This window comes from Melospiza melodia, chromosome 8, assembly GCF_035770615.1.
Source record: "Melospiza melodia melodia isolate bMelMel2 chromosome 8, bMelMel2.pri, whole genome shotgun sequence".
Lineage (NCBI taxonomy): Eukaryota > Metazoa > Chordata > Aves > Passeriformes > Passerellidae > Melospiza > Melospiza melodia.
Genome location: NC_086201.1, coordinates 23,873,242 through 23,899,183, shown reverse-complemented (window position 1 = coordinate 23,899,183; position 25,942 = coordinate 23,873,242). Strand labels below are relative to the sequence as shown.

General features: G+C 40.3%; 2 protein-coding genes across 2 annotated transcripts in view; both read right to left on the bottom strand.

Annotated features, from left to right (window-relative positions):
- The window catches only part of PPP1R1C (protein phosphatase 1 regulatory inhibitor subunit 1C), a 41,139-nt gene extending 27,191 nt beyond the window's left edge, over positions 1-13,948 (bottom strand). The window contains 3 exon segments of the mRNA XM_063161386.1: positions 11,234-11,294; positions 13,607-13,779; positions 13,782-13,948. Coding sequence (XP_063017456.1) covers positions 11,234-11,294; positions 13,607-13,779; positions 13,782-13,860 — 313 coding nt within the window. The 5' untranslated portion in view covers positions 13,861-13,948.
- A 7,833-nt stretch (positions 13,949-21,781) lies between these two features.
- Positions 21,782-25,942, bottom strand: part of ITPRID2 (ITPR interacting domain containing 2) — a 39,702-nt gene continuing 35,541 nt past the window's right edge. Inside the window, exons 17-18 of the mRNA XM_063162263.1 lie at positions 23,413-23,537; positions 21,782-23,022 (exon numbers count right to left, since the gene is read on the bottom strand). Coding sequence (XP_063018333.1) covers positions 23,427-23,537 — 111 coding nt within the window. The 3' untranslated portion in view covers positions 21,782-23,022; positions 23,413-23,426. The remainder of the gene's footprint in view (positions 23,023-23,412; positions 23,538-25,942) is intronic.

The following is a 25,942-nucleotide window of genomic DNA, read 5'->3' as shown; positions in this document are numbered from 1 at the left end:
CCATGGGAATTCAACACATGCTCAGTGCAAATCCTGCACCAGCAAAGCAAACTGGGCAAAGGGGAATGTTGGAGAGAAGTGAAAGGCAATAATTTCATCACTGACTTTATTAGCTCATAAGCAACAGCAAGTTTTGCCATTGACTTTAAAGTCAATGTTTTATCCTATATATACAGCATGAACTGGTTAAAAAAAAGAAAAAAAGAGAGAAAAGGCAAAATACATTCTCATTTACTAAATAGTTCTAGAGTTAGTGCAACTGGGAAGGAACTTCAGCTGTACATAAACTGCCTCCTAGTCAAACCTCTTGCTCATTTTCTAAACTAAGTAATAACAGTCATCTTAATATTCACTACACTGTTGAAGGGCCAGGTTGATACATTCAAATAGGTAAAAATAAACGAGACAAACTGAAGAAAACTGCTGAGATTACTGATGTGGTATTTAAAGTCCTCAGTCTATCAGGAAAGCTATTGGTAAACTCAGGTCTCAAAATGAGTAAAGTAAGACTTAAAAGATACATGATGGTCTACATATGGCCCTTTTATGAACAGCTACTTAGAATGATTAAAATCTCCCATTTAGATTGAAACACACATCAGAAAAAAATTCCCTATTCTGCATTTATAAATGTAAACCAGGATGATACAGATTAATTTTCTGGCACGAACCAGAAAGGAACTGGACAGCCATCATTTCTGGGTGCCCCAAGCAGTGCTGGAGAGCCAAAATAAACCACAAGGAAACCTTAGAAAATTAGATTTCACAGACATACAGAATGAGGCAAAGGACAAAGACTACAAAGTAGACCTAAATCACAAAATGCTGTCTCAAAGTTTTCCAGCTGTCTAGAAGGAGAACTCATCTCATTGTCAGGCTACATTGGCACAGAGGGTTGTGAGCTTACATTGGCTATTCTGACATGACAGACATCAATAAAGATTTCATCTTTGCTGTGTGGACCAAGGGCAGTTTCCACACTCACAGCCCACTCTCACCTGGCCTGAACCCTGGCAGTGAGAGACAAGAATCACCTGAAGGAAATAGGAGAGCAGTGGAGATAAGAAGTCTTTGGAGAGGTTGGAGGCCAGAGCTGTCGAGAAGCTGCTAGCAAATACTCAGAGAAACAGGTTCAGAGAGCAGAAACATGAGTCTGCCATGAGTGTCCCCAAGTAAAGCAAACTGCCAGACTACTAAATTTCTTGTTAATGATTGCTACTTGTTTAATGATTGCTATTTGTTTAACCAAATATACCCAACGCTCATGCTCAAAAAACTTCTCAAGCAACTTGCAATTGTTTTTGTACATTGATGAAGTCACAAAAATGTTATTAGTTTGTGAAAAGACTTAACAGTGTCATGAATTACTTTCAAATACAGAAGGAAGTGCCTTGAGCAGACACCTGCCCAGGGCTGTGAGTCCATCAGTAACACTGCACAGCATTAGTGAAGGGCTGCTTTCCATCTGCTTGCTTGCTTTAGCTTTAGTCTGTGCTCAAGTGACTGAAGAGGCTGAAGATCTAAATACAATACTGAGGCAAAGATCATGAAGTAAAATTCATTATTATCAGAAATATAGTGCTAGCAAATCCCAGGATAAACTTTTAAACCATTTTCTAATAGCTTCATGTGCAGGAATCAGTTGTGATGGAAAATGGCTCAGAAGTGACCTACCCATTGCAGTCTTTGTATCAGTGTTACAGCTGCAAATGCCATCACTGTGAGTGGTTCGTTTCTTGGCTGGGAGCTGTAGGAATATTCTAAGCTCTAAAATAAAAACCAGCAGCAGCCAAAACCAAAGAAAGCCCAGCCAAACATTTCTTAGCATGCTATAGCTCATAAAACCATTTAAAATGTATCCTATCTGATTGCGTTTGTACATTCTGGAAAGTGACATTTGCCATGGGAGAAGAAAACCTACAAAACAATAAAATTTTTCCTTAGCCAGTGATTATTATTGCTGTCTTAGCAATTTCCTTCCTTTTGGAATAATACCTCCAGGATTTCAGTAAGAATGCTTTGTAAAGCTGGTCCTGGCCAACTGCTTGTGGCTTGCTTGTGGTTAGAATGCACATGCAGAGAGTTCCTCACATACATGTATCATCTTACATGGGAATCAAGTCAGCTGCTAATAATAGCTCCTCTTGGGGGTTAGGACCCCTTATTTTATAAAAAAAAAAAAAAAAGATGCAAATATCAGTTTTGTAAAGCCATTGCTGGGTTTTCCAGGCTTTCAAAGAGTCAGCAAAGCCAGGTTCCATAATCTCATTCTTGCCTTAAGCACAACTAGGTGGGCTGGAACAGCCCAGGGCAATCATTGTTAGCTCAGAATAAGTCAGCTGTAGTTTCCAAAGGCATTTTTCAGAATTTCTACTAACATTACTACATACCAGAGACAGAGGGGACACAGTGGCTTCTGTTTTATACATCTCCACCTGTACTGTCACAGTCAGAAAAACACCTTGCTGTGATTCCTTTGGAAGGAGCCTCGTGCTCCGATGGGATATGCTGCAGACATTAAAGCTTGAGTCACACACCAGCAGCAGCACTTCAGGGGCTTGAAAGCACACCTCTTAACAATAACAGCCTGCTTGCTGTCTACTGTATCTCAAAAACAGAAAAAACAGACAGTAAAAGCCTAATATTCATTAGGGTCAAAAATCTTGCTAGTCACAATTCTTCAAAGGAAAAAATCTTTTTTCTCCCCTACCCCCATTCCTCTCTTCCCCGTACAAACTAGTATTTAGTAATACAAGGTGTTGCTCTCAGACCAACCTGGCTTTTAGGTTAAATGGCTCCCTGATGGTGCAGCTGCCCTAACACAAAAGGGAGAAGGCAGAACAAGCACTGCAGCTGATCCCAGAGAAGCTACCCTGTGGAGGTGGCCAAGGAAAGAGCAGGACAGGCTCATCCAAATCTTTGCTTTCTACCACTATCTGGGAACAGCTATGGCAGGAGCCCCAGCAAGACTTGAAGGGAATGCCATCCCTCCATGTCACTGAGGGTGCAGGCTCACGCAGGAATGTGCAGGGTATGGGGTGTCCAGGTCCCAGGATAAGCCATTGCAGGGTGCAACAGAGCTCACTGCTGCGCCGAACTTTCAATCTGCCTTGCTCACGTTCATTTTCTGTGTGACTTAGCTTGTCTTATCAGAATGAGGGACATGGCCCCAGGTAAAAAACACAACCTTTACAATGCACCTTCATCTCCTTAACACTGCTGACTAGAGTTGGTGGTGTTTGGTCCACAAGATGAATAATACCCAGACATCAATTATCTGTGGGACATTTGCATGTTGGGTATCCCATGGGAAACATGAACAAAGAAGGAGCAGGTCCCTGTGCTTCATTCTGCTACTCTGATAGTCTCTTGATCCTCCAGTAAAGACATTTGAGAAAAAAAATCAGAAGTTATTTTAGATACAGACACAGAAATCAGAAGTTTTGAAGGGGAGAAGGAGAAAACAGAGGTCCTTTCAATAGACATAAAGCTTGATTCTACCCCAAAGTGCTTTGGTTACTGTAAAAAGAGACTTGACTGGTCTATCAGATCTTGTTTCCACCAGCTGGTGACACAGGCAGCTCAGGCTCACAGGAAAGCAAAGCTAAGCTCTGCAGCTCCCTGCACTCTCACTGAGTTTCTGCAGCCTTCTGCGGTTGGCAAAGCCTTCCAGGACTGATAGGTTCAATTTGTTTAGTCTCTGCTAGCTTTAGGTCCAGATTCATTAAATTCCCACTTTTGATGTATTTTGAAGTGAAGTTTTAACTTCAGTTACGCCATATAAAGAGTTAAATTCTGTCTCTAAAAGCTCAATAAATGGGCTACCTTGATTGATGCTTTAAGTGCAACCCCTTCCCAATATTCTGAACATAATGAGGTTAGTGCTAAAAGCTGGATTCTCTCTCATCTATCTGCATTATCTATTTATTCCGCACACGTCACCATGGTAAATGAGGGCTGCATTAAGTACTAAATAGCAGAGGTCAGAAAAACCCTGTGTTGTAGTCTTTTCCCCTCAGCAAGGCTGAAACATCTATTAACGGATTTTAGTTTATTACCTGATGTGAACTAAAAAATACATTGAAAATATCAATATTAGCATGTTATTGAAGTTTCATTTAAACGTAATCTCAAAAAAATCACCTATCTTGATATTCTTATTTTAAAAAATAATCTTATAACATTTAAATAGACTCAATTTCAAATATTTTCTGAATTTTTTTACCATTAAACACCCCTCCCCAGAGAAAAAACAGAATCTTTGCCACAGGCTAAACTAGACATTGATCGAAAGTCTTTTTTTTGAAATACCATCAACACCTCAAACTGTATGCTCATGTAGTTGTATTAAATATAGCTTAAGTATTTTGACTGTAAGAAACAAGAAGTAATTACACCTAGGCAATTAATTTTTTAACTAGAAAGCTCACCATTTATTCCGAATTCTCAGTAAAATGAACTATATGAGGTAATTATTTGGCACAGTGCAAATCTGTGAAGAGCTCCTCTTTAGAGAGAGCAAAATATTTATCCTTCTGAAAGCAATGAATTTAGAATCTGTCCAGCTGACTTCCTCAGCAGGTCAGGCATCCCTGCCCATGGCTATTCCCTCCCAGGGCACGGCTCTGCTGTCGTGCTGTACTCACAGAGGTGATAACAAATGTAAACATTCCAAGCGCTTATCAGCCCTGACCCTGAGTGATCACGCAGCTAGAGAGCTGTAATGTGAAGCCATGTATATTAAAAATAATTTGCAAATAATCTCCTGGGGTGGAAGAAGGCTGTTTCTATGGTGCTTTTGTATAAGGAACAAGGAAAACAGATGAAGAGTACAAAGTTCAGCCTCTAAAAATATCCCATTCACTCTCAGATAGTTCCACGGACATTGACCCTTCCAACACAAAACCAATGGGAGGGAGGGAGCAGGAGGAACAAGTGAAATCACTGTACACATTAGGAGTTTAGCTGCACTTGTAAATAAAAAAATATTTCAATTCATTTCTTGGGTACTCAAGACTGGAACAAGAGTAATGGATTCATGCAATTTGATCCATATTGGAAGCAAAGCTTTGTAGTAAAGCTAGTAAAGCTTTGGAGTTTTAGCTTCATGCCCTCTCAGCTGCACCACTTCTCTGATGTAGGCACAAATCTGAGTCCTGGTTGTGAATATCCAACCTCTATGTCCATCCTCCAGAGCTTCCCCAGGCAGTGTTTGCACCCTGGAGTGCCCCATCTCACAGAGGGTCAGTAGGCTCTGGTAAATGTGAGTGACTCATTCTTGTTTTGACTAAATTTACTCACCTCAGCCAACTAGGAGAAACTAGTTTATATGGGTCATGTAAAATTTACCTGTACGGTCAATCAACAAACACTGAAAATGAAGGAAGCATGGATAAAAATAAACAAAAAATTCAGTAAAATAAGTGAATTTTGACCAGAACATGCAAAGCAGCTTTTTGTTTTGACTGTCCCTGTGTAGCTGTCAGACCCTTCACTGTTTACTGACTGAAGAGACCGCCCAGACTCTATTTGGACTCTATATGAAATAGTACAAGTTTCCTACTGTTTCACACTATATGGTTTACACAACTGCTAAAATATTCACAGGGAATGTTTATGTTTGTGAATTACTGTGTTCAGGATCACAAAAATTGTGAAAATCCAGCTGGCTGCTTTGGTGATAACCCTCAGTCTAGGCACAGCACTGCTCATTGCATCCCATGCAACCCAGGCTTTGTCCTCCAGCCTGCTGCCATTACTGCACTGCAGGGAGCATGGCAAGTCTTCTGACAAGTGGTGACAGTGACATATAATATCCTCACCCTCTCATGAAAATGGAGCGTCTTCATGAAATGGAATGTTTTCATGAATGATGAAAAAATCCCTTTTTAAAATTCATGGTTTCTTTCTGGAGCCTGTGAGCTGCTCCTTCTGGGCTGAATAAAGAACAGCTCAAGCACAGGTTCCTGATGCTTTTTTTCTGTTTTTCAAGTCCTTGAGCTTTCCTTTCAGATTTCATGGAGTCTGTATTCACACTGCATATGAGTGAGGAACTTTTGCTGTACCTTGTCCCAGGGAATTCTGTGGGTCTGAACAGCAGAATAAATTCAGAGTAACCCAAATGAAGAAGCATGTGAGCATAGTGTATACAGGTAAGAAGAAGGGATCCTGTCTGCCACTGAGCATTTGCAGTCACACGTCATCCTGCAAACAGCAGGATAATTTCAATCACAGACATTTTTATCTCTGTTCTGGAACCCCTTTCACCTGTCTCTCTTACACAAAGTTTACTTTACATATTTCATTGTTTGCCTGTGCCAGATAGTCCTTTCCAGCCCAGGCTGATAGCACAGGAAGGCCCTCACTGCCTTGACAAGACACGCTGATCTCTGAACATCCTGGTGCCATCAGGAATGTACACTGGGCTGTACCAGCCCTCTGCTGTCAGGGAACACAAATGGTTTCATTGCTTACTGAAATGCCTCCACAGATTCCTGGGCTGATATAAAAAGAGACAGAATACTTAAATGGCATGTACATTTAGCATATAGAAAGACCAACTGGTTTTACAAAAAAAAAAATACAGCTAATGACAGTTTTTATTCATGTACTGCTTTTCTGACTGCTCTATTACCACATTAGAAGCCTAAATTTGCAATTGAAAACAGCTGCTATTTGGCTTACTCACTCTCTAGTTCTTGGACCAAAGTAAGCAGTATGTCCTACCAGAATCTCAATAGCTTGAAAAACATATCAGTTTCCATGAACTCTGAGACCAAGAGTTTACTGCTGAGATTTTTCCTTGAGAAAGTAGAGCAGAACTGCTTGACAATGCTCAGAAACACCTGCCTCTTACTAAGTAGGTCTTTTCTTGAGCTCAGTTTATTTTGTCTTGGAAGAAAAAAAAAAAAAAGTGATCATTAGATCTAAACCCAAACACATTCATTCACCTAGAAGCATGATCCAACTAATATTAGTCACAAACCTTAATGCTGGGCAAAGTGACTCACATTAATCCCATCAAGAATGTGCTGCTGGTACTGTTTGCATCAGCAGAAAAGCACATCTGTCCGTGGTAATGAGATTTATTGTGCAGGCAAAGTCCAGGAGTGTCTAAAACCAATTTAGCATTAAAACCTCAACTACTTTGGGTTGTCATGGAATTGACAAAGGTGTAAGCACAGATTTTCCTCCACCACTCACCTGGCTGTGTTGTTTGCTGCTGCACTGAATACTGAGACTGCCCCTGAGGCATCTCAGCAGAGCTCTGGGGAAGTGACACTAAGCTGAAAGGCATGGATCCTTTCTGGAAAATCAAAAATCAGCTAGGAAGAATGAGAAAGCAAAACTGCTAATGCCCAAACACAAGCTGCAAGCACCTTCCTTGTTCAGAGACAGGTACAGATTGCTTTTCTTCAAGTTATGATTTCCAGCATTCAGGAAGCTCAGATGTACTGTGTTATACTGGGAAGGTATGTTTTATATTGGCTTTGCAGTGATAATATACCCTTACTGCTTTGAAATGGGGTTTGCAAATCCCAAAAAGGCAGCTGTATTTCTAAACACAGATTAACATTTACATTACAAGCAAGGATGTCAAAACAGGCAACAAGGCAGAGAGTTGGAAATAGCAAATACACAGAAAATTTAGATACACAGAAATTTATCCTAATGTTTACCCATATTCCAATGCTTCAAGAAGACTGAACATTTTGACATAATCTGAAGAGCCTTTGCCAGCCAGACTGTTTGATGTTGTGTTGGCTCTGTGACAAAGCCAGTCTGTGCAGGAACGCTGGCATTGTTTTCTGATCAAAGCAGCCCTAATGGCATTAAACCTGAGTTGTGGTCTGACGTGCTTTCTTCCCTCAGCCATCAGTTCTCTACTCTGCCACCAGGTTTTTCTTGAGCTGTTGCATTATGATATTCTGCTGTTTTAAAGCATTCTCAGATGTTTATTCCAGCTAATAAGAATTGATATTCCCATATTTTCTGCTACGCTGGGCATGGAGACAGGAGGTTGTGCATACACAGAAAAGGCTGCTTGTGATGGTGATACTCAGTTTCTGTTGACTCCAAGGACATTGCAAGGGGAAAAGGAAGCAGGAGAGCTTTAACAATTTTTGGGTTAGACACTTGTGTAGTGTAATAGTGAAATATGTCTTTAAAACTAAGCATGTGCTTATTTTCCTTTTACAAAAGGCAGGTGTAGAGCAATTGTGGCTATAGCAGGATGTGAGTGGGTTACCCCAGTTACCCATGCACCACCCTCACAGGATGAGATGCTGCCCATTCATGCAGCTCTCTCACTTTATACTTGTCTTTGCCTTCACAGATAGCCAAAAGGTCTTACAATTTCAAATAAAAGTAAACTACTTTGCTGTTACAAAATCAAACATCAGATGCTCAGAAAATACAGCTCCACTGGTGGCAACCAAAGCACAATAGATTAAAGTGACTTCATAACTTAAGTCTCAGTTTGCTAGTGCTAGTTTCTCTGCTCAAATGTGACATAACCCATCTAAGAGCACTTTACACAGAACTTACAGGTAGAGTTAAGGGTTTCTTCATTGCTATTCTGCTTCACAAGTTCATATTGTCCACTTGCAATCACTGTTGCTGCTGCAACTCAAATTTCTCTTTTGTTGACCGTGATTGCACCTACATATGATGCCAACCAGAGTGAGCATGAGGGAATGTGAGAGTCAGTGATGCTACAGGCTGGATATGAGCTCCTGTAGTCATGATTATCACCTGACTTTAAAACATTCAGTGTGGTCTAACACTGCCTCCTTGAAAGCAAGGAAGTCAAGCTGACTCTTCATTCTCTTCTTATAGTTTTTGAGCAGCTGTCATTGGTTTAAAATGAGTTAGGTTTAGTAGATATTCCATCTCCACTTTATAGCACAATTGACCTGACCTAAATAGGTGAAGACATATCCCTACCAAAGCTGTAACAGGCATCAGGGATGGATGAAAAGACTTAATAGAAAACAACTTTTAGACCTTTTACAGAAGAACTCAAGCTGAATTTATTATGAAGTTCTTAAATGTCCAAACACATTTTATTGCCTTCTGGTTTCCAGATGGGTGTGCATCCAGAACACCAGAATACCACAAATATGCTACTTTTTTTTTCCCCAGCTGCAATCAGAAGCAGCTGTAACAGAAGGCTATAGAAAAGTCTGATTCTTAGAGTATGCCTGTCTCTGGTTTTCAAAAAATGAGAAGTTTAGATAATTTGAGTAAACTTTGTACGGACATCCAATTATTTAGGATTGCATTAGGACACATATTTCAAACTCTTGGAAGCATATCCTTCACTATTCCTCGCTCCTAATGAAGGAAGTGGAATACTCCAGTGGGTAAAATTCAAGGGACAGGACTCTTGTTTAGCCCAGCTCTAATAAAAAAGGCTGGCTCTGCCAGTATCACTGGAATTCTCTACTGCTCACTTTTCCCATTGTTCTAGGGAATCAAACTTCTAAAGAAATTTGTTGGATTGTCAGGTTACCATCCCTACTTTTGTTGTTTTTTTAATTAACTGCATCCATTTGCAGTGATGAATTTAGTATTTTATTCAGCATCCCCCTGAATTCTATTCAAAATCCAGTAACTTATCAGCATTTTGGGGTTTAATCAGCAAGGTGTCAAGAGGCCCTAGGACCAGCTGGCTCTGAAAGTTGAAGGCACACAACCATCCCAGAACCTTGCCAGATGAAGACCACAAAGGCTGTATTTAGTATTTGCACATCAATTTTAAACCTGCCTTTCCAAGCTGGCTTTACTGTCCTTTTACTCAGCAGGCTTACAGAGCTACCTGCACATACCCTGTCCAAAACATTTGCCCATATTAAGCAAGTGATCCCCTATCAAAATCTGCATGAACCTTGTGGTGAAGGGCAGGAAAATGAAGCTGCTTTTAAAGTTCTAATTTTTCTCCAGCTTTATGGGAAAATTTAAATCAGAAAAGTTTATAATTTAGCCAAATAATAAATTCATTAATATTAGTTCCCAGTATCTAGAAAGAACAAATAATATCTAAATAAACAAATCTAAGTAAGTGAAGACAAATACTAACTCATGGGCTTATATGGAAGTTGGCTGAAACCTGCAGCAATCCTGACTCATAATAAAAATGATTTATTTAGAGACTTATTATGAACATTGCAGGAAAGGTGATAACAGACAGGTACCACTTTGTTTACAGTAAAATTTCCTGTAAATTAAAGAGTTCTTATTCTTTGTTTGGTTTTGATTTGGTATTGTACCAAATATCTGTTTATAAAAGGAAATATGACAGTACAAAGTGTACAAAGGGAATTGCAGAAGAGATTAACAGTTAGGGTGAATTTGCTTTAAATTAAGTCCTAGCAACACAGACAGTATATATCCCATTATTTAGGTAAAGAAAGTCAGTTCAAAGCAGATCTTTCATGCACCATTTTTGAGAGTTGAACTACTGAAATTCAGGACAGAAAGCTACTCTCCCAAAAGATTTTAAAAAAATACTCAGGTGACTAAGAGATATGGCAGGAAAAAAATGTTGCAGTGCACAACAAAGGAAAAGTTTGATATAAAGTAGGCACTGTGTTCCAAGGGATTAAGTATTGAGGATTTTCTCCTTTTTGTGGATTATTTTGTTTATAACACTCCCTAAACAGCTTATTAAGGAATCTTTCTGAAGTCATATTTATATGACAAAGTATGTCTCAACCTCAAATCATCCCATCCCACAGGGAATCTTCTGTGGGCAGTCCTGGATGAAGATAACGTATACACAGTTGAAAAAGAATAATGAAAAAACACATTATATGTTTCATCAGGAAACCAGAAGAGAATCTGTTTTGTAGAAACAACTCCTTGGGTTGGATTAACATTGGATCCAGTCTGGTATCTCCAGAAATCAGACTTCATGGGTCTCCAAGGTCTCCACCCAGGGAAAGAAAATATTTGCGGATGGAAGAACTGGATCTGGGTCATATTAATTCTCCTTCTACATATGACCAAGATTGACATGGAGGATAGAATTGTGGAATCAGTGACATTATCTGAAGGCCAGGAGTTACGTGTGTTCACGGGGTTTACTCCAAACAGTCCTAAGATCCATTGTTTGATATTTAGAGCTAAAAAATTAATGCTGGATTTTTCAACTCATGTAGTTAATCAACCCAGTTTGCAGCCAGTCCTGTGCATACAAGCTCAGTGGTTTAGAAGGTATGCCAGCACTCACCTGGGGGCATGTGCTCATTCATGATGACGAGTGATGCTGGCGTCGGCCGTCTTTTCCTGATCTGGAACAGATACAAACCAAGGGCAGTCAGTAGGGCCCATCAGCTGCCACACACACAAGGCAAAGCTAAAAATCTGTCTGGCGTCCTCCAGAGTATAGACCAGGCAAAGTTAAAAAGGAAACTATTTAAAGAACAGCAGCACTTCACTGTCTTGCTGACAGCCTGTCTGCTCTGACAGCAATCAGGGTCATGCTGCTGCTTGTCCAGGGAGACCAAAGGCATGGGGAGAGCTGTCCAAAATGCCTTTAGGATTTGTAATCATCTTGAATTCAGTTTTTTGGATATGTATTGCTGAAAAATATCAGTCATAGCTTAAAATATTGACATTTAGCTTTGCATCAGGAAGATGATCTCATAGTTTCTGAGCTTGTGCAAATACCTAGTACTGCCATAGCTCTCTCAAGTAATAATTAATAATATCTTTCAAGTGCATTTCAGAGTTTTGCAGGTATGCCTTCCAATGAGCTCATGTTTCTAAACTGTTGTCAGAGGTGTTACTACAGTAAGAGTTCTTTAACTAAAAATACTCCTGTATTTAAGACCTTAAAAAGAGTATTTCCAATATAGCAGATTTTACATACCAACACATACTCCTGAATTGTATGCAATTCTTCAGAGTTTATCTGGGTAACTACTTTTGTTCCATTAACAGTGGCTGAATTACATGGTATTGGCATAGCCTCTTATAATGCACACATTTGCACTGAAAGCATTGTGCTGCTTCGCAAAAGCCTCCAGGCCTGATATTCTATTGAATTTAAGACAGGGACCAGCAGCATTTAAGCTAGAAACCTTCTGACACAAAACCTCAATGTCAGTGCATTTGTTCTTTTTTGTTTGCTGAGCCAATATCTGTACTTAGCTAGGTTCAAATTTTGCTTTCAGAGGTGTAAATGGAAAGTTACATCATCAGGGTTAATGGGTTTATTCTAGATTAGTGTAACTGTAGCTGACTGTAGAATTTACTATTTTAATTTCATCACACACCCACAGTGAAACTGTATAGCACTTGGAATCAAACTCACAACACACACACACACAAAAAAAAAGGACTGCCCATAAATACCAGGCAGAAAATAGGATACAGCATTTCAACAGCCATGGGAATTCCAGGAAATCCTAATCCTATGGTTCTCACAGATTGCAGAAAAACACCAGAACACATTCTGCTTGAATTCACTGCAGAACTGTTCTGTGAGGGCTGGATAGCTTCACAGCTCAGAAATGCCTACGGACAAAATGGGGATCCACAACAATTCTTTTCTGCACCCTTCTAATATTTCGCATTCAGTGATCACTCCCAACTCATCACTTTCTGGAAAAGCTCTCTGCCTTTTAAGAGACACAACATCAGTGCATTCAAGAAACCAGGTACAAATAATTTCATGGCCACTGGTATGGAATTTCAAGGTTATAATGTTCCCCTGGTATCATCTAAAATCAGATGTACCCAAATAGAAGCAAATGTTGAGGACAACTTGCACAGAGAGAAATATACTGGGTCACCTAATTAAGATTTATACAGTTTTCTCACAAAACTGCCTGTGACCTTTTATTAGGCACATGTACACATATCTGTACACAGTAATGGGTATATTTTCCTCCTTAGACATCAGTACTGAGATACATATATATATATCAGTACTATATATATATGTATATATATATATATATATATATATATATGTATATATATATTATTATGTGTATCTTTTGGGAGTGAGTTAAAACTTAAAATAGCACAAATATTTTTCCAGCAAGGACATAAGTACAGCGTATTTCTACATGTATATATTTTTCAGGCACGTAAAACATTGAAAAAATGACTTGAAGACTGTAAAAAATCATGAGAAATATAGGAACTAACTGAAATTATGACTATTGTGCAAAAAATTAATTGTATTTTCTCATGTTAAAATGAAAGGTAAATAAGATGTTTTCCCAATACTTCTGTTAGGTACCTATTATGAACTTTATGCTTTGCTTTATGTACATATAATACACTTGAATTGATTTGTTGAGAATGCATTTGTTGAGTGTTTTTATGTGAAATGTAAGTATTAGGGTAGAAGTGCAGTTACAGACAAAGCACAACAAATATACATTAATAAACCTACCCAAGGTGAAGAAGCCTTATTCTGGCTAGAGGACATATCCTTCTCCCTCTTTAAGCATATCAAACACCACTACAACCTCCGGAGTATTTAATCTACAGTTTCACTAACATGAGCTAGGAAAGCCTTTAGGCCACAAGTATCACCCACATCCTGCCCCATTCCCTGGAAACAGTGAAGGAAACTCATCCTCCTTACCTGCTCAGCTGCCTCAGGGTCTATTTGGCTCTGAAACAGGGGCACAGCAAACTGTATTTTTTTGGGGCTGTTGGGCTCCATGGCGATGCTGAGGTGAGGCAGACGAGAGCAGAGCCTGGAGCTGGAGCTGGAGCTGGGTCTGTGCTGTGCCCAGGCGCCGTCGCCGCGGCCGGGCTGGAGCTCCGCAGGAACAGCTGTAACTCCCGACTTAGCCCGGGAATCTGCGCCAGCCTAGCGGCTCCCGTGCTCCACATCCACAGAGATGCCACTGGCTTGGCTATTTTCTTTTTTTTTTTCCCCTCTCTTCAGCAGCCCTTCAGATCCTCTCAGCAGAAAGCTGGAAGGAACAATAAGCTAATTGTGTACCGGCTCACTTCCACATATGCCAAGCATTCACTCAGGGGCTAATTGAAAATGCAATACTAGCGCTGCACGGCCTGGAGCCTTGGGATTTGAAAAAGAGGATCTCTCCACCGTATATTACTAACTGGCTGCTCAGAAGTGCAATGCAAGCTCCCTCTGAGTATTGCTGATGGGCTCTTAATTATTGATGAACACAAATCAGGAAGTTTTCAGATTTTGGGGGTGGAGGTAGCAGAAGGGGTGGATTCAAAAATTCGATCTCTGCTACAGTGTGCCAGAATCGCTCTCCTCTTTGCACATATCAAACAATTCCCTTTGCTCTTTCAAACATTTTTTTAATCCTACAATTTTAGACTCTACTAAATCTTACAGGAAGATTTTTGATGATGATTCTACAGAGTTGTCCACAATTTCATGACACTTCACTGGTGGATTTGCACCTTAGGCCTGGTTTTCATACTTAGACTGTGATTTCTTTTGGTGGGCTCCATTTCACGTGACTCCAGATACTGAGAACACTCACATTTGAGCCTGCTCTCTGGGCTCCCTTGTGCTAAGCACATCAACAGGCCTCTAATTCTATCCAAGTCAAGTGGGATATAGTGTTTACTCAAGATTACATTTTCTCTCCATTAACTCTAGAAAAAGGAAAGATGATTCAGACTAGTTAAACCACTTTTGGATGACTAAAATTCAGAGGCTAAATCCTACTTAAAATCTGTGCCTCATTCCAAGATCAGGAAAATAATTTGGTCAATCATATCAATAGTACTCCTTCATGAATATAATTAATTTTCATTTGTAATTTCATGTTATTTCAAAAGAAGTGTGTGAAACAACATCCCGCAATCACTGATCTAGCCTACCTCTTTGCAAAACTCAGCGGAATTTGAAAATGTTCAGGCCGCTGAGAGCACTAAGGATTTTCACAGCTCACCACAAGCTTATTGAGTCACTGAGTACTTTCCCACCTGTGCCAGTGGAGGAGGCAGGGAAGGAGTGAGGATTGAGGGTGAGAGCAATGCACTGGCCATACACACAGCACAAACCAGCAAGTCAGACATTAAATACTTGTTTGGCTTTGATTTTTGCAAATTAAAACCATGACACATTAGGAACACCGGGCTGTTTCTGAGCAGAGGCAAGCACACAAGCTAGCTGGTTTGGGAAGGACCTGATAAAGCTTAGGAGGGGAGGATAAACTTTAATCTAAGGATCCAGTTGGCTCAATGATCAAAAATAACTCTCCATGAGGGCCAAAATTCCCCTCTTCATCCAAATCAAAGCTACTGTGAACCATAGTTGTTCCCAGCTGACAACTAGTAGCTGGCAACTTTACTGTTTGATTTCTGATGATAGTTTAGGTGACTTTTGAATCACAGAAGAGTCTGATTGGTCGGGACTGGGACCTCTCAGTCTGAATCCTGAATGTTTTTGGTGCTTAAGTGAAATGCTTAGCTTCATTTAACACAACAAATGAAAGAGATGCACAAAACACTGATATTCAGTGTTTCATATGCCCATTTTTAAGCCTTCACTTATGTTCCTACAAAGACAAAACATAATTTGTTTTATAGACTTCCTCAGTTAGAGCAAGAGTGCAATTGTAAAAGTTGTGGTGGCACAATGAAGTCTAAGGGACTAAAGTAAGAGAGACACACTCTGCTTTCAACAGGACAATTAGAGAATTGTTTTCAGGACAATCTGATTATCCAATTTCACAGTTCCTTCATGCACAGATGTGCCATTATCTTCCATGACAGCTTCAGAGACATACCAGGGATATACACACACACATACACAGGGTTACACCTGGGGGAGGACATAAGCAGGGATCTGAAGTGGCTTTCCTCTTGAGCTTTGGTACTTGAAAGAAAATAATGTTTGGCTTTGCTGTGAGATACTGTGAGAAAAATGTTTTCCAGATACATTGATACCATAAGTATTAATAAATTGTATATTTTAAATATCAAGTTTCTCTAGAAAATACCTGTTTTCCATAAAATATCTATTCTAGATGTCTATGAAACTTCATGTATTAAATTGTACGATTACAATTCTAATATATGTTACTGATCACAGGAGCTATAGTTTCACTGCAAAGGCTTAACATTTCTTATGTCAATGATAAAGTAATTTTATAAACCATATTCAGACAGTAAAAAATTATTAAAATATTAAGTGCTCAAAGGATTATAACAGTGTGTTTCAGCACTAGATTGTTGGACATTGCTGTCCAAAGGAATCATGTCTCAAATGCATCTTTATTAATGGTATATAAGAAACAAGCTGAGTAGCCTTACAAAGAACCCAAACCAACAAAACCACTTTTTGGCAGCTTCTGAAGGGAGACAGACAACAGGACAGACCAGAACACAAGGACTAATCCTTAATGGGGCTGGCTAGGATTGGGAGAGAGGCCCCCCAACAATGTGATGTGGAAGCATTTGCTCCCTGCAGCTTTTCTCCCTGTGCCTATTTGGAGCTGGCAGCCCAACAATCTTCACATGCACTAATACAATACCAGTATTTTTAAAATAGTATAAGAGGCATAGTGAGAGAGCACTCAGCTATAGCATTTGAGGATGCCTACCTTGGCTCCCTCTCACACCAATTTGCAGCATTAGAAGTCTGCAGGCAAAATGTGCTGGCATTTTCTATAGCCTGCACATAGTCTGGGGACAGCTGAAACACTTAAGTACTGACACATCCTTGTAGTTCATCTTCTGTTTTTAGTGCACTCCCCACAACTTCAGTTTCAGATGCCTTCATGATTCAGCTAAAACTGTAATGGAATTAAAAATAATAAGAACTGTCCAAGATCTTTCCTTCCTATGTCATTCACTATGTTCTGGTATGAAGCCTTTTAGAATATCCTGCTGTAGGGATGAGCTGTGGAAGCACTCATCCCATCAGGCATAGTTCCTGCTTGAGCTATTTCCCCTGGTGTCTAGGAAAGGTTTTTATCTTGTTTCCAGCCAAAGACAAGGCTTCTGGGACGGCAATTCAAGGGTGTTGGTTCTGCACTCTTTGCACGAGTTTTGTTGTGGCCCTGATCTGCCTCAGCTCCTCTGGTGTGGTCAGAGACAACTGCAGCATCACTCTGGAGAGGAGAGCTGGAGTTCCTTGTAAAACAAACCTGCTTAGGGCTTTGGCTCCGAAACTCACCAGTGCAGATGCAGAGAAGCATTAATTTGCAGCACCTTGATCCAACAGGGGCCTTTGCAGAGCAAGTTTAGACGTGGCAATCCTCCCAGTGTGTCTCAGACACAACTTTAATTCCCATTTTAGCCACTGCTATGTGAGAGATTTAACAAAGGTATGTTGCCCTGTGCTTTCCCTGGGCTCTCCAGCTGGCCCCTCTCCTCACAGCAATGCATCCTCAGCATGGGCAGCCCCAGCAGCATCAGAGGGAGAAACACTGCAAAGCACTCTGGCTTTCTGCTACAGCCAAAAGGGCTTCCATGTGCCTCTTCCTTCTGCCTTTTTCTAAAAACTGATGAACAGCTTCTTTCCTGTATTTGCCCAGACAGGGGCATCAGTTTGCCCTTTGGGGCTCTGCACTGTGCCTCACTCATGGGTGCTAAAATCAAACAGAAGTCTTCCAAGAATAAAAAAATTACATATTCAAAATGACACTGAAATTTTCCTTTCCAAACAGCATTGCAAACAGGGTGACTCCCACTGAGCTGCTGGAAACACAGTCTGCTATTTATATATAGAAAATGCAAAGAATTTCATATTTGCCAGGGAGGTAGAATGCAGAGCAGATCTCATCTGCCTCATGAGTGCCAAGTGCTGCCACAGTCATGTCAAGAAGAAGAACAGAAAGTCTTTCTGAGCAGTGTCAGAGTCAGTGGGACATTCAGAGAGAGCTGTTGGCCTGATAACAGTCTAACCCAAATTTCCATTGCCAGTTCTTATCCACAGAGTATCAGGTTTGGACTTGTTTATGTACTAACTATATATGTGGGTACATAAAGCCTAGATAAGTAAAGAGATACAGCTATTTCTATTTATACAAGCTCTTTAGTTAAGATAATAAATAATTCCTCAGCAGTATGGTTTTAATCAGAATCAGTTTAAAGTTATTTTATCTGAGCACGGAAGAACTTACACTGTCTATTCCAGTCTTCCTCTGAAATTCATAGCTCCCCACACTTTGAAGTAATGTACAAACATTTACTGCTAGATCCCATCCACTACCATCAGTAGAATACACACGTCCAAAACACAAGAAAGGAGCTGGATTAATGGGACATGACCTGAGCAGACAGTCAAAAGATTCTTGCCTAATATGGACTATAGTTCAATAGTGCAGAAAGAAAAACTCTGGTACTGATTTTAGGAGGGTATTTCAGCAGGAAAAGATGCTACAATTTGCTTCCTTACCAAGAATATGATAAATCTAATACATCTTTCAATAAACAAAACTGTGTAGTGTACATAGGTTTTAGAATAAATTTATATTACATTATTTCCATATTAAATCTTTAATGCAAAAGTTGCCTGACTATATCACTAAATAAACAACTGAAATATAAAATTCAGTTGTTACTGTAAATTTTTTAAACACAAGTTAAAATATAGAACACGTAGAAGATAAACCAAGGAATAAACTTCCACAGTTTCAGAATCTGAGTTAGAAAACCCCTGTGCAAACACACATTCCCAGGCAGAAAATGAAAAGTCACCAAGTACCTGTAAAAGCTCAGTATGCCAATTTCAGAACATGTCCTTAAAATTCTGATTTTTGAATTTGAGACTTCAGATGGCCCTTCTTTCTTGCCTCCTCCTCCTCCCCCTCTAAGAACATGCTAGACCAAAAGATGTCAAAACAATCAAGGTCCTGCCTGTAGCATCTGCAAGGGAGGGACTGAGACACACCTGGAGGAAAGGATCTGGGTTTTGGTGACCTGGGCAGGTTGGCTGGGGCACAGTTGTTTGCTATTTCCTATACAGGTGTTGGGAGTAGCAGGAATGGGGCTGCTCCACGAGTAGGGACAAGCCAGGAGCCAAGGCTAAGTGCACTACCTGGTATGTAAATATCACACTGCCTAAGCAGGACCTACCTTTCCTAAATCCATGCTGCTGGGCTTGATGCTTTGGCTGTCCTCTATGTGTCATGAGATTGAATTCAACTTAATCTGATCCATAACCTTCTCTGGCACTGAGGTCAGGCTGACAGGCCTCTCCTTCCCAGGATTCTCCTTCCAACACTTCTTGCAGGTGCGTGTCACATTGGGCAGTCTCCAGCTGGGACTTTTCTGGTTAACCAGAACTGCTGACAAATGATGGAGAGTGGCTTGGCAAGCTCTTCCACCACCTCCCTCAGTACCCTCGAGTGAATCCCGCCTGGCCCCACAGACTTGTGAGTGTCTTAGTTATTAAGGACTGATTCCCACTGACACTCTGAACCAGTGTCCTGAACAAGCCAAAGTCTGCCTTCTACAAGTTCAAGGTAGAGGTTTTGTTGATCCCTCTCCTTACTTCACCAAGAATCAGAAACTTCCATTGTGTGGTTCTGTGGTTGAAGGCTGTCTTGAGCACAGCGTCTCCCACCAGCCCCTCTTTGTTTGTAAACAGATCTAGTGGGGCACCACCCCTTGTAGCCTTACTTACCAGTTGTGTCAGGAAGTTCTCTTCTGCACACTCCAGGACTGCCCCCTCTCCTCTGCTGGAGTTTTCAGGAGACATCTGGGAAGATAAAGCCTCCCACAAGAACACGGGCCAACAATCATGAAATACCAGCCAGGCACTTATCAAACAGTTCATCTGCTGCCTCATCCTGGGTGGTCTGTAACAGACTCCCACCAAGATTTTTGCCTTGCTGGTTTCCCCCCCACCCCGATTCTCACCCACAGGCACTCACCCTTATCATCACTATCCTCGGCTCTGCACAGAATAAATACTCCCCAATGTGCAAAGGCACCCCTCTGCCTCCTCGAAGAGCTTACAGCCATCACTGCAGCACTCCAGCCACACAAGTCATCCCAGCACATTTCTGTGAGGGGCTCTATGTCATGGCTGTCCTGCTGCACAATGGCTTCCAGTTCCTCCTGCTGTTTGTTACTGACACTGTGCATTGCTGCAGAAGCACATCAGCTGAGCTACTGATTCCACCCCAGCACTGGCATGCTGCCCCTAGGCCCATCTCTACTGAGCCAAGCCTTATCTCCCTCCCCCTGCCAAACCAGCTTAAAGCCCTCCCAAATCACCACTACCAACCCACAGTCTAGAATCCTTTACCCCTTTTAGCCAGTGAACACAATCTGTCTCCAACAAGCCTGGTGCCACATGGACCAACCCATGACTGAAAAAGCCAAAATGCCACCAATGGTACAAATCTTTAAGCCACAGGATCAGGTGGGTTCTCCTGTTACTCCTACAGCCAACAGGCAATGAGAAAGGTCACTGTCATAGCAAAATTTAGAAATGCATGCAAAATATCTCTGGCAATACAGTCTGGCTTCATTCACTGCAAATTTAGTTGACCAGTATTAATCAGCCACTAATAAAGCTGTCTGAATCTGCATAGAATCCATATCAAATTCCAGGCTGGCAGAAAAAAAGACAACACTAATTTGCAAGGAAAGTAGCAGTTTGAATCATTAAACAAAATTAAAACTGTCCATGCTCAGAAAACCATTATGCTAAGTCACCCAGGATAGGCATCAATAATGATGGCTTTTCCTAAGGCACAAACAATTGTCAACAGAAGTTGACACCAACTCAACTTAGCCTATACGACAGAACCATTAAAATAATTTTTTTAACAGTTTATAGGCATTCCATATATAAGTGTCACTCAGAAAATATTATCTGGAAGTGTGTTTAAGAATGGCAAAAATTTGTTAACCAGACTATGGAAAAAAGGTGCTTTTATATCCATTTGGTTTAGTACAGTTTTTATAAACATCTTTTTGAAATGTCTTTATTTTAAATTATAGCCAAACCTCAGAAATATGACTTCCATCAGTTGGATGAAAATTTGGCAGTACTTTTCATTTCTCAGGATATATTAAACATTAGGATTTGTACTGCTGAGATCAAATGTTCTTACAAGCTACAAGATGAAGTACCTCAGACACCCTGGGACATTACCAGCAAGTGACTTTTCTTGGTGGAGTAGCAGGAAGTCAGGCTGCTGTCTCCATGGAAGATGCTCCTGCTCAACTGCCACCAGCTCCCAAAGTGCTTTCCTCCAGCACTCCCTGAGAGCTGCAGCTGTCACCTTTCTTGGAAAGTTGCTTTGAGCAGCTCAAAGGCACAGGACCTACATAAGTGGTCAAGAGTGTTAATTAATCTGACAAGGGGAGCAGGTTGAGTATGCTTTGGGTTTCTGCATTTGCAAAGGAAGGTCGCAGACACGTGGCTCTGGCTGGCTGATCTCCTGCGGTGTTCTGGAATGGAGCTGCATGCTCATGCAAGCTGCAAAGCAAGGCAGAAATCTACTGCAAGTACCACCTTGTATGGATTGCCACGTACCAGTGCTGCCAGAGTTTGTATTTCAGCTTTTCAATGTGCACAATAAGGTTTTCAAGAAAGCCCTGCCTCTACTTACAGGGACAAACTCTGATGAGAGGTCACCTCATCAATTTCTTGGACCAGCAACAGAAGCCAACAACTTTAAGACAGTGGTTTTAAGTGCCAAAACTGCTCTCGCACTCCAGGATCCCTGAATATCTGAAAGCTTTTTGGAAAGCCAAGTCCCAGGCTTTCCTGCTGCTCCCCATTCTGTGTACTGTTTGATCAAATCTATCATATTTTGCTTAAGAGTAAACCATGCACAATACAAAACACTGACACAAATTATAGGCAAAATAAATATTTTATTGGTTTAATATACAGTTTTTTAAAGAAATCAGCCCTTGTGTGTCTTCCTAACACAATTTAAAATTTTATAAACTTTTTCATATAATATTGTAATATTTGAAACTATTTTTGATTAAAGACCTTGACATACTGTGAAGAGTTTTAGTAGATGGAAAAGGCAAAGGAGTAAAGAGAGTTCAAGCACAGCCAAAAGGGATATTACATATCCACTAAATGTCTATTTGACCACATAAAAACTCCAATGACTTCCAATTTTCTCCATTGGAACAATCAGATATTCACCAGGCTGACTGAACATACACTCTGTGAGGGATGGAGAAGGAAAAGAGATTTTTTCCATTTTCCCCATAATATAAGCAAGGTCATTCATGCATTCCAAGTTGCAAATCCTAATTGCTTTCAGAAGATAGCATTTTTATTGCATTTTGGTTAATATGAAGCAGAACTTCTCTTGGTATGACTGCAAGTAGTCAACACCAAAAAAAAAAACACCCCAGTGCTTAAATAAGGCACTTTCCTATAAAGGGATGAGCAAACAGCAAGGAAGCAAATAAAATTAGTTAAAAGTTGTCTTCTACACAAAGATAAGGCTTTCAGTGTCAGAACTTTAAGTAGTTTTAAGAGTAACCTCATGTCATTCTACCACTCTGCTAATAGTAACCGCCTCAAGAATTAACAGCAATTTGTGTAACAGGGTTGTTTCCTTCTTTTGAAGTGGCACTAAGTAACAGCAGTGGAAACCATTATTGGTTATTTCAAGCTCTTAAAGTGGATCAGTTATTGCACAATAAATACCTCATAGAGGTCAGTGTTTTGGGAGGGACTGTTGTGGGTTTTTTCTATTTTTTTTAAAAAAAAAGCTAGACTGAATGTGTACATGTTATTTATAAATTGGTTACGTGTGGAAATCTTCAAGTTTCATGATGCATCATTAGACAAAGAAATTAGCTACATAAAAATTTACAACAGGGACATACAAATAAATACAAAACCTTTCAGAGTGACACAATTTTGCTGATGCTTTAAAGAAAGTAATGTTAAAGTTTCTAAGTCCTTACAGATGAACTCAAGGAAAGGTCCACATCAGAGAACCCAGCGCCAAACACAGTAGCCCATCTCAGCAGCTTTAACACTTCCTGAAGCAAAACCAACTTGGCACTTCCACCACTGGGTGCTGCCCAGAGCAGAATCCCACAGCACTTCCAACTACATCCAACCTTAGGAAAAAAAAAAAGGTGAAGACCTAAGTTAGATTTTTGGAAGTCTGTTTGTTATGTTTAAGTATGTATTTTGAAACTATTCACATCTAAGGCAGGCAAACTGCAGAAATCCTCTTGCATGATGCCTTCACATAAAAAGTCATCATAGAGCACACTGAAACTAAAACTCAAGGACCACTCTATGAAAGCCGACAGCCAAACTACAAACCAGCTTACTTTCTAAATCTATCCAGGCTTATCAGTATTCTCTGTATTCAATGAACGTCAAATTTGATAACTTACATTTCAAGGAGAAAATGCAAACAAAGCAAGGTATAAGTTAGCAATGATATATAACACAATTAAAATAAAAATAAAATCTGGTTCTTGCAGATCCCCAAAGATTACCTGTAGTACCAGTTTCACGGCTGTGTATCTTGTTTTGCAGTTGCAGATCTGCTTTGGGGCGATACAGCTGCTAACAATCCACTTACTATTTCTCTTCTTATTTCACCAACAATAGATTCCTTGATCTGAAAGGGATTAGCCAAAGTTTAAAGGTAAGTAATTTATATAAACAATGGATAAAACTAAATGATATTGCAGATATGTTTGATACTACCAACATGTACCACTAAAATTCAACTTTCAAAACTGTGACTGGAAAAAACATTAGAAGGATGAAAAAATAACTGTAAGTCATTTTGAAGTTCTTGCAAATTATATAAATGAAAACCAAACTAGTTCTATATTTCCAGATGGCAAATACATTTATGTTTTACACTTAGAATATCTGGTTTTATACTAAGAAAAGAATACATTTCAACTATGAAAAGTTCTGAAGAAAAACATTTTAAGATATATACATCATAAGCATCCCAAATGCACTACTTTTTGACAAGCTGTTATTCTCTTGAAAAGGAAGGAAGGTTGATCTCTCTCACAAATGGATTACACAGTAGAACAGGTCCAAGTCTGTGAACATAAGCTGTTGTTTTCAAATTACTAAAAAGGAGACAAATCCTAATTGCATACTTTCAGCAGGAAAGACGAATTTCAGCGGTTGCTCACATCATCAATGGGCCAACAGAGGTTTAATCTATGCCAGTGAAAGCTATTTTTCACAGGATTGTGACAAAGGAATTACTCATTAAGTTTTATATAAAACACACCTAAGAGTTTCCAGTAGCAGGCATGTGAATGTGGCTGAGGCTACAACAAAAAAGAGCAGAGCACTGACTGCTACAGTCAAGAAAACAAATGAGAAAAGGAGGCAAAACACAGTTCTACAAGAGCATATTATGTTGGAAAAGAGCAGGGAATGACAAAGAAAAACAGTGTGGGCTTCTTGCAAGTACAGGAAATCATTGGCACCAACTTATTTTTTTGGATGGTCTTCAGGAGGGACAAGTCAGATACAGTTCCAAGGACAGAGGAGGACAACAACTGTGAGAAGGTGCAGGGGGGTAAGAGCCAGAGTCTGGCCTAAGGTCACACAGAGGCACTCAGCATCCCAGTTAAGCAATACATTTTTCTTTTTCATGTTAGTCTCCCCTTTTCCTGGTGCGTCAAAAGGATTAAGCAACAACGTCAGAAGGGTGGCAGCAGCATTAGCAGCAGGTTATTTATCCCTTGTTCTCTTTGGCAGGCAATTCAATCCCTAAACCATTAGTGTGGCAAAGTTCCTCATTTCATTACTACTTTGCATCAAGCAGAAATTCAGACTGCCTTGACTACGATATTGTTGGGAAATGCGTTCCAGTTGGGTTGTTTGTTGATTAACAGACAAAAGAAAAGCCACTGTGCAATAGAGCCTGTTTCACCAACAGCTGAAAGCCCAGAGGATGTCTATGCTGATGCACACACTGATGTACAAAGCTTTAGAACCACTGTCAGCACAGTAAGAGCTTTGGGATTTAGAAATGTAGGCACAGGGAAACCCGCACACAGCACCCCAACTGTCCAGTAGGCATAAGAGAGCCCCCAGTGCTCTCTCTGCCTTTCTTCTTCAGTATCTCATGGGGTGGGTCTGAGTATGCTACAGAACAGTCGTTTTGTACCCTTCTCTCAACAGACAGACAAAAATAAACCTCGCTTTCCAAAAAAAGCTCATAAAAGCTTCCCAAATTAGCAAGTAAATGATCTAGTACAACAGACAGTCTTGTAAAAAAGTAGAGACTGGAAGCAAAGCAGCTCCTGTTCTATTCTCAGCTCTTCCCAACAGCTTCTGGCTTGACCTTGATTATTTGAGCCCTCTGCTTCTCACCTTCCTGTCTGGACAACAACAAGGCCACCCTCCACTGCCTCTTTTCACAGGCTCTGCTTCCTCCCCCTCCAGACTCAGCAAGGTCACTCCAGTGTGGTGAGCCAGCACTGGCTGCCGCAGTGACTCAGTACCGCGCGTGTGTCGTGACCAATGGCCAATATTTGCCTTTTTCATTATAAATTAGTTAGGTCAAGGTGCACCTTCTATTTGCTCTGCAGAGGGCTCAGCCCCCTGCCAAGGCTTCCTCTGTACAGAAGACAGAAAAGCAGTCAATGAATGCTCCATCAATTACTTTTTAGCAAGTGAATGAAAAATTGATCATTTGAAAAATGAGAAAACCACTCATTTATGCTACATTTACTACACTGATACAACACCAACACAATATTGCATTGAAAACACAGTATCACTCCCATTTTAACAACAGTAAACCAATGACCTCCCCTCCTAGAAAAGAATTACCATTACTGCAGTATTATGTTGCTGCTAAAGAACTGATTGAGAGTGAAGTGTACCACTTACAGCAAATCTGGAGATAGGTGTTCTTCACCAACCAACCAGAAATGGGAACAAGGCTTTTCACAGTGCTTATATTTCTGAAGTAAATTTTCTACAATTAAAGGAATTGCTTCCTATTCTGTTTTCTTCCCATGCCACTCCTTCATGGCAGCA